Consider the following 13,835-nt stretch of genomic DNA (forward strand, 5'->3'; position numbering starts at 1 on the left):
TCTTCATTTATATGACTCTCCATGTTTATTAATGAATTAAACTTAGTTCTATAATAGACATTTATTGTATTTGCAAATGACATAAAAAATCAAAAATTATCTCATTATGCACTAAACAATAATATTTTATTAAACTTCTTGGATATTTTGGTGTGATTATTTTTCATTTATTTGCTTTAACCATAAAAAATTCATTTAAATCAGTTTTTTAAATGGCATTTTAATAATAATTTATTTAAAATAACTTTCGGATTTATTTGTTATTCAAGTATTGTATAATAATGTCGTCAAATAAACATGAATTCTAATTTAACCGTTTCACTTTCTGACAATCTTAAATTTTTTTTATGCAGTGTAGTCAGGTCGTTAACTTACGTCATAGTTTACTCTCCTATTAATATTAAATTTTAAATAGCGACTTGAAATTCCAATTTATATAAAATCTCATACTTTAAATCTAATATTAAATTGTTTTTTTTTTTCAGAAGTCCTTATTTTATTATTATGTATTAAAATATAAAAACCAATAGAATAATAGATTATTGTAAATAATTATAAATTCATAATTGAACTTGTTTTTATGAATTAATAAGTAGATGTCGATATATAATAAAATTAAAAAAACATAAAGAAAATAATTTTTTCTTGACATATCATGCAAAGTTGTAAACAATATTCATGTTTGCTTGTAGTCCACGTGTATATCTATATGGATTGATCGAACAAGTATTTAAATGTAATTATTGCACTTAACAATCTTTTAGTAAATCTATATAACACTTGTGACACGTAATACTCTTGAGTGGTGGTAAACAAATTGGTATATCTTCATGTTTATTCACTTCAACTCATTGCTGTTTGCATTTCTGTCAACGAATTTCGTTCAGGATTCCATGTTTGATTGAAAAATGTCTTCAAAATAAATAACTATTTTTACAAAAGTTATAAATCAATTTGTTTTTAAATAAACAATACTATAAACAATTATTTCTATCATTAATAAACATTAGAGGTCACTTAATTTAAAGAATATCTGCATATTCACTGCATCATCGTGCTAAGCCAAAAGGGCGTATTTCCTCTTCTAAATAATGGAATTATACGCCCTTTTGTTTTAACATGGCTTTATATAACAGTTAATCAATAATAATTAAGAAGAATAAAACAATTACTTGCAATATATGTAAAAGTTTTCAGATAGAAAGATGTGATGTGGAATATTTAAGAGAAAGAATATTTTTATTCTTTATAATATTTTTTATTGATTATGTAACAAAATAACTATAAATTTAAATATTTGGCTTCACAAAAAGTTACCAAGCTAAAAAGTTTCAATTATTTATATTAATATACAATGTGTTAAGTTTGCCATATATCAAATATGGGCAGTGATGATTCATTTTACATTTATATTTTATTAGATATTTACTTAATATTTTTATTATTTATTATAATAATAATTATTACAATCATTTAATATATTTTTTTACATGCTAAGTAATATACTAGATACTTAATTTTTATCATTATATGATATAATTTCGCGACAAAGAAATTTATGGGACAAAAGAAGAGGAAATTAAATGAAGATTCGATTCATATAGGATTATTGTAACATATAAAAAATTGAAAAAGATTTACAAAAAAAGGAAATCTTAAGGTGTTACTCAACAAATAAAGCTTATATGAATAAAAAGACTATCTTCAATATTCTCTTCATGTAATTAAGTTTTAAATGGAATAACGATGATAAATTGAAAAAAAAAGAATTTTATTGAACACAATCAACGTTAAACAGTCACGTAAGGTCCTCGATTCATATATTGTTTATCTTTCTCGTCCCATTTTTTAGTATATTATTCATTATTATTATTAATAATGTCGTTTGATAAGTCAAATATTGAATTGTTTATATTTTACGTATTTTTTATACAAACTTGACATCGACTTATTCGGGATCTCAAATTTCCAGCTTTCAATGTTTGTTTCTCAGGTTTTTGGAATTGTTGTCTGTCTTCAATTGTTGCCATCCAAAAGCTAAATTCATTTGCATAATAATGACAATGTCCTTTAGCACCGTTACATTCGATGAAAGGAGTTGCACGGAAATCTTCTAAGCATGAACCAGGACTTGATAGTGATTGACCACCACCTTGAGATCCAGCACCAGTGTGCTAAAAAAAACAATTTGCCAGTTAATATGTTGCAGAATATAATATTTGTTCGTTTAACCTTTTGATAACATCAATAATAGAATGTTTAATTTCTGCTTTTTAATAGTTTTTTCCTCTTTCTCTTATGTTTTCAATTATTTTATACTCTACTGCTTGTAATGAAAGTTTGGAATAAAAGTAATTAAAATATATTGTACCATAACAAAACTGTATCCAATCCATAGACCAGACCATCCATTTGGACATTCAGGAATGCTTAACGATTGACTGTGAATTGCAAGAACATTTGCAGGAACTTCACAAACAACACACCTGAACAAATAGAATAATTTTCATAGTATGTTTTGCAGTTGAATAAAAATATTTTTTATGATTTATCTAAAATAAAGTAAACACATTTGAGTTAACATAAAATATTGGATGTGTACCTAGAAATGTATTCCTCTATTGCCGATTCTTCAACAGGCATCATTGGAATAGGACTATTGGTTGATAGCCAGTAAGAACGGTCGTTACGGCTGGCATAATGACACACGTTGTTAACATCGCAGAAGAGGAAAGGCATAGTGGAGAATTTCCGTACGCACGAGCCGGCATAACCTGTTTTACAAGCGGATTAATTTATAGGACAAGTTTTCATGACGAAAATTTTAATTCTATGGGCTACAAGCAGGTTTATACTACGTAATAACCAACTATCATACAAAATTTTTTGTTAATTTTTAAAATTTAAAAATGTTCCAAAAAAATTTCATTTACCAAGATCTTGAGAATGTGCTCTTTCATCTCCATCTGTGTAGAGTAAACTGTATCCTTCCCATAATTTAATATGTCCTGGTTCACAAACTGGAACACTCTGACTTTGACTGTGTCGAACTAATAAAATGCCCGTAAGGTAATCTGGAGATTGTTCACAAGGTAAACCAGCTTCTCCTTTTGGTCCCGGATATCCAGGAGGTCCTTGTAAGCCTTCAAGTCCCGGTGGACCAATTGGACCTTCTAATCCAGGTCGTCCAGCAGGACCTGGTGGTCCAGGGTAGCCTGGCAATCCTTTTATTCCTGGTGTGCCGGGGAAACCTGGAGATCCTGGCATTCCTTTTTCTCCGGGGATTCCAGGTGCACCGGGTTCTCCTAAGTTTGATAAGAATAAATAAAAAATTAATATTTATTTACGAGATTAATTTTAATTATCATATAAAATATTTATAAGGATTCTGAAAAAATTTTAACAAAAACATTTAAACAGATGAAGAAAAAAATGTGAACAATCATTATGAATCGACTTACTCATTTAATTTAGATTTTCCATAGTAAGTATGTAAATTGAAAAATATATTTTAATTTATGATTTTCTAACTCATGAATATGTTCAGTAGTACTAAAATAATCAACTACGACAAAATCATTTTTTTTTAATTCTATTAAATAAATGTTACTAAAAGGTACCTGGGAATCCTCGATCTCCTTTTGGTCCCATCGGTGGCTCAAGACAATCGTCACCTTTCTCTCCCTTAATACCAACATATCCTATAGCACCTTTTAATCCTAATGGTCCGGGATATCCTCTGTCTCCCTTCTCTCCAGGAATACCCGGTTCTCCCGGTAAACCATCAAAACCTCGATCACCTTTTTCTCCTGGTATACCGTCTAAACCAGCTGGACCAGAAAGACCACGGTCACCTTTTTGACCAGGACCACCGATTAATCCTGGTGGTCCTTGATCTCCCTTTGGACCTCGTTCTCCGGGAAGACCAGGTTGACCTTCAAATCCTGGTTCTCCAGCCCGTCCTGGAGGTCCTTCAGGACCTATCATACCAGGTTCTCCTTTTTCTCCTGGGGCTCCTACTGGTCCCCATGGACCTGGATCTCCTTTATGTCCTGGTAATCCTGGGAATCCAGGTTCTCCTTTGACTCCAGGTGTACCAGGGAATCCATCACGTCCATGTTTTCCTAATAAACCTGGAAGACCTTTTTCACCTTTAACAGTTGCACCTGGAAGACCAGGTAAGCCTGGAGGTCCTTGATCACCTGTGGTAATTAAAAAATATAGTTTAATTATTCTATTTTTTTAAAATTGTATTCATTATTAAAGGTGAAAATTAAAAACTGGTAATTCAAACAAAAGTTTCAAAAATGAGTGTATCATACCTTTAGGACCTGGTGGTCCTGGTAATCCAGGATTACCCATAGGTCCAGGCATTCCTCTATCACCCTTCTCTCCATCAAATCCAGGTTGTCCTTCATATCCACGATCACCTTTCTCGCCGTCAACACCTGGGAATCCGACTGGACCAGGCTCACCTTTTTCTCCTTTAATGTTCACTAATAATCCCGGTGGTCCTCGATCACCTTTTTCTCCGGGAGGACCAGAAACTCCTGGCAATCCTTCAAGTCCTGGAGGTCCCCTTTCTCCTTTAGCACCATCTAAACCAGGACGACCAGGTGATCCCATTTCACCATCAAGACCTGGGAATCCAGGTGGTCCAGGAGGTCCTATATCACCGACTGGACCAGGAAGTCCATCAAGTCCTGGTCTACCTGGTTCTCCGGTAAGACCTGGGAAGCCTACATCTCCCTTAAGTCCTGGGAATCCACGAACACCCATATCACCTAAAAAAAATTATTGAGTGATTATTAATTGATATAATTTGTAAAATTCACTTATAAATAGTTCGTAAATCAATTTTAATATATTCACTTATATATAAAAATAATATAAAGTCTTGTAAATTATTACCTTTTGGACCTTGCGGACCAGGAAGACCATCTAATCCAGGCAAACCTGGCTCACCCTTAAGACCTGGTAATCCGTCACGTGCAAGTCCTGGTCTTCCAGCTTCACCTTTTTCTCCATCAACTCCATCTCTACCTGGAACTCCAGGTGGTCCTCTAATTCCTGGCATTCCAGGTTCTCCTTTTTGTCCTTTTTCAGATACTTGCCCAGGTTCACCTTTGTGACCTGGGAGTCCAGGGAGTCCTCGATCTCCTTTCACACCTTCATATCCAATAGGTCCTGGTAATCCTGGTGGTCCATCAAATCCACGATCGCCTTTTTCACCCGGTATACCCATTGGACCAGGTTTACCTTCCATTCCAGGCAATCCCGGGAATCCTGTCGCACCTTTTTCTCCTCGTTCTCCTTTCAAACCTGGCTCACCAGCAAGACCAGGCTGTCCAGCAACTCCAGGTAAACCTCTTCGGCCTGGATATCCTTTAAGACCATCTATACCAGTTTCTCCTTTATCTCCTTTAAGTCCTGGGAATCCAGGTAAGCCAGGTCGACCGGGTTCACCAGTTAAACCTGGTTCTCCTTTAGCTCCATTAAATCCTGGTGTACCTGGAACTCCGGGAGGACCAGGTGGTCCAATTGGTCCAGTATCTCCTTTTTCCCCGGGGGCACCAGGTAATCCATTTATTCCAGGGTTACCAATATCTCCTTTTTCTCCAGTAAATCCAGCTAACCCGGGATATCCTGGTTGTCCATCTTTGCCGACAGGTCCTAATATCAAAAAATTATTTATATAAATGAAAAATAAATTATGAATAAATTATTAAATTACCATCTATTATTTAATCAACTTATGAAAAATTTACCGGGTAATCCACGCTCTCCTTTCTCTCCTGGAGGTCCAGTCAATCCTGGATTTCCTTTAAGTGATAAACCAGGCTCTCCTTTTTCTCCTCTTTGTCCTGGAATACCAGGGAAACCACGAGGTCCTTCTAAACCTGGCTCACCAGGGAAGCCCATAGGTCCAAGATCTCCCTTATCACCACGAGGACCTGGTAAACCTCGAGGACCAACTGGTCCTGGAGCTCCAATAGGTCCAGGTGCACCAGGTGGTCCCGAAAATCCTTGTAATCCTTTATCACCCGGTATTCCATCACGTCCTGGAGGTCCTGGTTCTCCTTTTTCACCAGGTGCTCCACGGTCACCTTTAAATCCTTCTTCAATATTCATAGCCGGACATAGACCAGGTTCTCCTTTAGGACCATAGAATCCAGGTTCTCCTTTTTGTCCTGGATGACCGGGACGTCCTGGCTCTCCGGGTTCTCCTTTTATACTTGCTCCTTTATCTCCTTTATATCCAGGAATACCTGGTCGACCAGGAGTTCCATCTTGACCAGGGAAACCACGATCTCCGGGTTCACCTATTATAAGAATAATATCGATATATCATAAAATATTTGAGACACTTACATATTCCATTTGAGAATTACTAATGTCTCTAACATAGTGACGTTTTGTGAATCATAATAGTAAAACATGTTTTATGACTGAGTAAATTTTTTCGATTATGATGTTAACAATTTAGATTTAATTAATTTAATAGACCTAAGATCTTAACACTTATTTTATAATTGATTGTATCATTGTCTCAATTATTGATGTATCGAATAGTTTGAGATCATTTGAAATTTTAAAAATAAATAAAATACTTACCTTTTAGACCTGGGAATCCTTCTAATCCCGGTCTTCCTTTATCTCCCGGCAAACCTTGAGGTCCAGGAGGTCCGGGTCGTCCAGGTTCTCCACGTAATCCTTTATCACCTTTCTCAAATGTTAACATACTCTCTGTTATAAACGCTGGTGATCCTGGTGTTCCTTGAGGTCCGGCACTACCCGGTATTCCATCTTTTCCAGGAGGACCAGGAGGTCCGATCGGACCTGGGAGACCATCAGCCCCAGCCTCACCAGGAAAACCTCTTTCTCCTGGGGGTCCACGAGGCCCTGGTAATCCTGGAGCTCCATCGAATCCTCTATCTCCTTTTTCTCCTCTAAGTCCAGGTAAACAATCTTGACACCGTCCACCAATGTCACCTTTTTCACCAGGCTCACCAGGTAAACCAGGAATTCCATCTCGTCCCGGTGGTCCTTGCTCACCAGGCAATCCAGGAGCACCGGGTGCTCCGGGAATACCGTCTAAAGAATCTCCTGGACGACCTCGCACTCCAGCATAACCGCGTTCTCCTTTCTGTCCTTTCTCTCCATCTATACCTGGTGTTCCATCCATACCTTTCGGTCCCTATTTAACAATTAATAATCGCCTAGTATTTATCAAGTTAAAATGATGTAATTAATTCAGTTACGCTGGCTATTTATTTTTATATCAAATCTCGATTAGTCATTTATTTTGAAAAAAATGATTATTTATTTAAAACTTACTACAATCGAAAGTCCTTTTTCTCCCTGTGGTCCTCTGGGGCCAGGAGGTCCTGGTGGTCCATCGAATCCGCGAGGTCCTATCTCACCAGGAAAACCAGTCAATCCTGGCTCTCCCTTACTGCCTTTCTCTCCGGGTAAACCTTCAGCTCCGGGAGTTCCCGGCAATCCAGGCCCTCCTTGAAGACCGACTGGTCCTCGTGGTCCAGGTTCCCCAGGGTAACCATCAGATCCACGTGGTCCAACAGGTCCTGGAAAACCTCGAGGTCCTTTTTCTCCTGGAGGACCTGGTTGTCCTTTGCCACCCTGATGACATTAAAATAATTTTTGTTCTTAAGAACCCGAAAAGCATAAAACACACTTATACTGCTCACATAAATTTATACTTAACATAAAATACTTACACCTGGAGGTCCTGGTGGTCCTCTCAAGCCTGGTACACCCATGGGTCCATCTCTTCCTGGTTCTCCTTTTTTTCCTGCACGACCAGGAAGTCCATCTAATCCATCAATACCACGGTCACCTTTACGTCCTGGAGGTCCTGGTGGTCCTGAAAATCCATCTCTACCCTAAAAGAATAACAACAATTGTAAAAATGTATATTTATCAAATATTAAAGTAATAGAAAAAAATATCAATTGACATACTCGAACACCAGGAGCTCCTGGAAGACCTTTTTCTCCTTTCCCACCCGGCGCACCAGGTATACCAGAGTCTCCCATGAATCCCGGTTCTCCTTTTGGTCCATCATATCCTTGCTCACCCTATCAATGATTTTAAATAATTTGTAAAAATTACTTTCAATCAAATTTATCATACACCATTACATCTTAAATGTTGGTGAATAATTTTATACGGAAAAAATTATTAGCATTGGTACTATCTTGTGACTAATTCCACAATTAAATGTTTTAGTACTTATCTAAAGACATGTTCTACGAATCATAATTAACAAAAAAAAAATACAAGAAGTTGTTTAATTGAAATAGCACACTTGTGTATCTAACATAAAATAAGATTTCTAAAACCTCTCACCCCTGCAATTGCAGAGGAAACAAGTATACTTAATATTTACAGAGTATAACTCGTACTAGACATTAACGTCAATGCTATAAATATAAATTTATTCACCAACCTTATTCTATTTCTAACTTTATGATTAATTTATTATACTTTGTCTCCTTTCTGCCCTGGTTCTCCAGCAGGTCCTATTGTATGCTGTGATCCTTCTAATGGAACTATAGGTGCAGGAATACCCGGTGGACCAGGTTCACCTTTTCTACCTTTATCTCCTTTTGTTCCTTCAAATCCTAGACCCATGTTACCTTTTTCTCCCTTCAAACCTTGTGGACCAGGTTGACCCTAGCACCCAAAATGTAATTACAATGATAAAAAGATATTAAAAAACTTATAGATCATCGATACTGTTATAAATTATACAGTAATCTGAAAATTTAAAAAATATACCTACATAAGGACCACGGTCACCTTTCGGACCAATTGGACCTCGTTCACCTTGAGGTCCAGGTGGTCCTGGAGGTCCACGCACTCCATCAATACCAGGTTCTCCTTTTTGACCGATTGGAAAATTGCCAGCGTATGCTGGTTGACCTTTGTTTCCTTTGGGACCAGGTAAACCTCGCATACCGCGAGGTCCTGGCTCACCAGGGACTCCAGGGCGACCGGGTTCACCCTATTAAATTAAAAAAAAAAGCTTCAGTAAATTACCAAAAAATATCAATTAAAAATCTTAAGAATGTTTGAAAATTACATCTGTTCCATTACAACCATCTCGTCCGGGAAGACCAGGAGATCCGGGAGGTCCTTGAACTCCTGGAATACCATCAATACCTGGAAATCCAGGCATTCCTATTTTTCCCTAAAAAAAATCATAAATTGTATAAAAATTGAAGACATTCCGATCGTATGTAGCTCAATTCATCGACTTCCATTATAAGATAATAAATAATTCATTGATCTTCAATGTTAAATAAGTTGAACATCAAACATTCTGTCTCAATTTATACGTCGTGTAAATTTAAACACTGTAATTGAGTTTCGATCGATTGGAATTAAGAAAATGAGGTAATTTTCTTTTCTATCACCTTTTTTTCTTGATTCAAACATTAATCATGCTATACAAGTTTACCTCTCTACTTTTATTTTGAAATGTTTCACTTAAATATTGAAACTAGTAATAATCAATATATTATGCTTCAAAAGGCATAAAAATCAATGGCTTAGAATATCTTAATGTATATTTACTCGATCTCCTTTAGGTCCTCTTGGTCCTTGAGGTCCTGGACCACCTTTTTCTCCTTTCGGTCCTAAGAGTCCTTCAGTTCCGGGGAAACCCCTTTGTCCTTTGGGCCCTTGAGGTCCCATGATACCAGGTGGACCCTACAATTTAATTTATAATAATCATTTAATCAAATATCAACTTAATTATTTTCATGTTAATCAATAATCATTGACTTACCCTCGAACCTTTCTCAGCAAAACATTTGGGTGTACAACAACCACTTCCAGTACAATTTTTAGGTGGACCATAGCCAGGAATTGGAACAGCTGAGTAGCTGGAAGGATATCCTGACCCTACATTACTGTCATATCCATATGAATAATCTCCATCCGTCCGACGATCATCATAAGAACCATTCCTTCTAGGGTCATCAAATCGATCTGTATAAAATTATTAACATTATTATTTTTAGTTGTTAATATTTAATACATCAATGCTGATTTAAATTGCAATTTTATATTCAATTCAATTAAAAAATTTGAACTCATTAGCTAATTTGATAATTGTTACTTTAATTATTTCAAAAGTATTGAATTTTCATCTTACATTGGATATCATTTCTAGAGTGCATTATTTATTGTGAAATAAAATTTATCCTCTTATATATAAATTACCTCTTCGATCATAGTATGAAGCATTCCTTCTGAGTTCATCTTCTGGTCGTTCTGTAGGGAAAGAAATTTTTTATTAATTTAAATCTTCTTTAAACAAAAAAATATTTCGCACAATTAACGAAGTAATTGTGTAGAAAAATGTTTGCGAATGTAATGAATTGCAAAATTGTATCATGCTTCAATGAAAAAATTATTGGAGGGAAGTAGAATTAATAGAGCTAAATCAATACGATGCTTCATATTAATATTAGAGTATTCCATTGTAATAGAATTATTGATACTTGATAAATTTAGGTGGTAGTTCATCCAATCAAACTTTAATTTTTGTGACTTCTCAATTGAACAATTTAATCAACTCAATGAAATTTTTATCAACTCTATTCATTTGTTTTAAAATATAAAAATTATTCACTTTACGAGAAATTTAATTTATGCTTTTTGCGATATAATAATTAAACGAAGCAACAAAAGAAATAAAATATTAAGTATTCTTACCCCAATACTGTGGATAATTTCTATCTGCCTCGGGAGGCGTTATATCAGCTCGTGAGTGTCCGTGAACTCTGCCGTAACGTATCCATGTTTCATTACTCTCCTAAAAATATTAAGCAATTAAAACTCAAAAAAAATTCGACTGCCGAAAAAACTTATAATTAAAATAATATTCTTTTAAGTATGTAAGTATACATTCACGAATATTCTTTTGTATATTTGTAACTATTTATTATACTGATAAAAGAGAAGAGTGATAAATTCATTATCAAATCAACTCGGTCGTTTTTCTACTCATATATCTCAGTGTATGATATTTAAATAAGTTTTATGCATAAATGTATGAATGGAATATAAAACAATAGAAATTCTCATAAACAAATTCTGGGTTAACTTGTCAATTAAACGACGATTGCATGATGAGATAGCTGTGTTGGAGGTCGAGGTCTTGCGTAACGTAATAACATGAAGTGACGTAAAGGGTGGAAATGAGATGATGATGATGGTAAAAATGTGGAGCACTTGTCTGTTAATGTAAAAAAAAAAAGATTTCCTATCAACTTTTTTCCACTATAAATTGAGCTATTTTATTACAAATATTCGATTTATCTCTCCTTGAGGATACCTTTTTTCTCAACCAACCAACAAAATGTTTCTTTTATCACATCTGTAAGTGTTTAATGCCAATAACATGATAGTTATGCAATTGATTCGTAACTTTTCTCAGTCTTCATTTTCATGATCAACTTTGTCATCATCAATATGATCACTATAATCTTCATGATCGTTAAGATCATTATAGTTATCATTTTTATTGCTGCACTTAATTTTTTTTCCAAACAAGAGCTCATTCATTTACTTAATAGCATTATACTGAGCATTACCAGAAATTCAATTTTTCCCTTTTCCTTTGAGGTGATTGTAAAACAAAAACTATATTACGAAATTGTTTATAACATTTTTGTTTTATTATTATCTCTGGATAAGTTCAACTATTAGAACTAAATTCGAAAGTTAGTATGTTCGTGGTGTGATGTCCATATAAAACTATTTGTGAGTGAAAACTGTCAAAGCCTACACACGACACACCCACATGATTCGACTGGAGACCACGAGTTACTTGTCTAAAATTGCACATGGCAGTAAAACAGGTATTGAAGCGTGTAATGTATCAAATTCAGCTGAATTGTAACATTTTGAGCTTAATAAAAATGCCTATTAGAAAATTTTAACAATTAATTTCAAATTCGACACAATGATAGAAAAAAACAACACCGAAGAAAAAAGTGAAAATAGTGAAAAGTGAGGAATTAAATAATAATATAATTGTTAATTGATTATAATTTATGCTTCAATTCCCGTTAATAATTACAATAAACTATTGGAAATGTTCAAATAAACATAACGATCAATTGAATTTCTTTTTATTGCATAAACTGAGAGTTGAGTATCGAAGTTGAATTAAGGTAAACCGGTCTGCACTTGGAGGCACACGTGTATATACTTATAAAGCTAAAATCGTTCCACGTGCTTCGATATTACATTCCACTGAGCTTAATTACAGGGCTTTTAATAGTTACGTTCCAATATCTTCCAATATTTTTATATTACATGACATTTTTTTATTTTCTCCTTCACTTGATTCATCTATTTTTATTCACCAAAATCATCGCATAAAATTATTGGGATAATATTTTTAAAAAAAATAATAATTATGAATGTTAATGACAGAATAATGATTAAAAGGGATAAAAGGGATTATAAAAACCTTTTGAAAACATAAAGTGAAACGAATGTTGATATTTCAGAAAACTTATGGTGCGTCGAGAGAGAAGAATTACGACTGTACAAAAATAATGACCCAATCCAGGAAGATGGAAAGTAAAAATAAATAAGATCAAGTAAGATGAAATAAACAAGATGAAAAGAACTATAATAGTTTACTTTTAACCATTTTGTCCTCAATTTCTGAATCATGTAGATTATTATTACTAATTTTTTCTCTTTTTTTTTTTTTGAAAAAAATCATTTGATTTTTGTTTGCTTTATAAATAACTTGATGTGATTTACTTACCCCCCTAACTATGACAGATAAGTAGACCACGGTTGCGACGAATCTGTAAAAAAGTATTTCTCTTAATATTTTTTTATTGTTAAACACATTTTAATCATTTCAAGATTTTGTCAGTGATTGATACAATTGATTTTTACCGTCGATACTCGAAAGCTGAATATTAAAGGGACCGACGAATGTCGAGACGGGAGGACAGAAAAAAAGAACAATCGAAATCGATCTAAATTGTAAAAAAAAATAAAACAAACAAAAATAGAATAAAGAATTTGAGAAGATTAAAAAAGAAGCCGCGTCTTCCAAGAATTCTATGTTGGAGATGAAGGTAAAGGGTTTTGAAGATTTTTCTTTGAAATTAAAAATTCATTGTTAAATCAAATAGACTTGAACAAATTATACGACAAAATAAATGGCAACATATAGAGGTAATAACCTGATATAGAAATAAAAAAAAACTTACCGCAGTGCCAACCGGGTCATATCTGATGAATCTCCCTGCGTTAGGGAGATCCTTTCAGTCTGACACACAAACTATTAACTCCAAGGGTGGATGTTTAAGACAGAGCGCCTCGCGGTAAAAGAAAGAAGAAGAGACACAAAATATCGCGCGGCCGGGACCGTAGAATAGAGTATGAATTGTCCCATCCAGGGAGGGCTTTGAATGAATGTTTCTGGAGGGAAGGTGAAGGCGGTTCACGAACCACTGGTGAGCCACTCGTGTGAGCTACTGGCAAGCCACGCCAGCTAGAATTCCTCCGCCAAATAGAATACCGTGAAAAGACGTTTTTCTTCCTGTTCCTTCTTCGCAACTTCCGGTTGTTAAGACAGCGAACGGTCCTAAACTCGCCGATATTTCCGTAATTGTTGACTCCGATCGTCTGAAAGTATGATAGCTCGTGAGCCGTGTGGAGCCTTATGCACGCGTCGCAGATCCAGACTCGGGCCTGGATGCTTGCTGGCTCGTTCACTCAGTCTTCTTTGCCTCTTTTCTCGGTCGCGCATCTCCTCGGGACTGCTGCGC

General features: G+C 35.0%; 1 protein-coding gene across 1 annotated transcript; it reads right to left on the reverse strand.

Moving 5' to 3' along the window:
* Window positions 1–1,473: 1,473 nt before the first annotated feature.
* Window positions 1,474–13,804, reverse strand: Col4a1 (Collagen type IV alpha 1). The gene is made up of 21 exons (XM_035089836.1): window positions 13,275–13,804; window positions 12,818–12,860; window positions 10,747–10,846; window positions 10,252–10,302; window positions 9,815–10,017; window positions 9,601–9,735; window positions 9,107–9,214; window positions 8,807–9,028; window positions 8,509–8,697; window positions 7,983–8,099; window positions 7,740–7,904; window positions 7,339–7,641; window positions 6,616–7,198; window positions 5,769–6,323; window positions 4,912–5,673; window positions 4,323–4,784; window positions 3,621–4,202; window positions 2,934–3,305; window positions 2,603–2,774; window positions 2,372–2,486; window positions 1,474–2,174 (listed from the first exon to the last, which is right to left on the reverse strand). The coding sequence occupies exons 1-21, from the start codon at window positions 13,292–13,294 to the stop codon at window positions 1,917–1,919; spliced, it is 5,517 nt and encodes a 1,838-aa protein (XP_034945727.1). The 5' UTR covers window positions 13,295–13,804; the 3' UTR covers window positions 1,474–1,916.
* Window positions 13,805–13,835: the final 31 nt, after the last annotated feature.

This window comes from Chelonus insularis, unplaced genomic scaffold, assembly GCF_013357705.1.
Source record: "Chelonus insularis isolate UGA/USDA-ARS -01 unplaced genomic scaffold, ASM1335770v1 contig_70_pilon, whole genome shotgun sequence".
Taxonomy (NCBI): domain Eukaryota; kingdom Metazoa; phylum Arthropoda; class Insecta; order Hymenoptera; family Braconidae; genus Chelonus; species Chelonus insularis.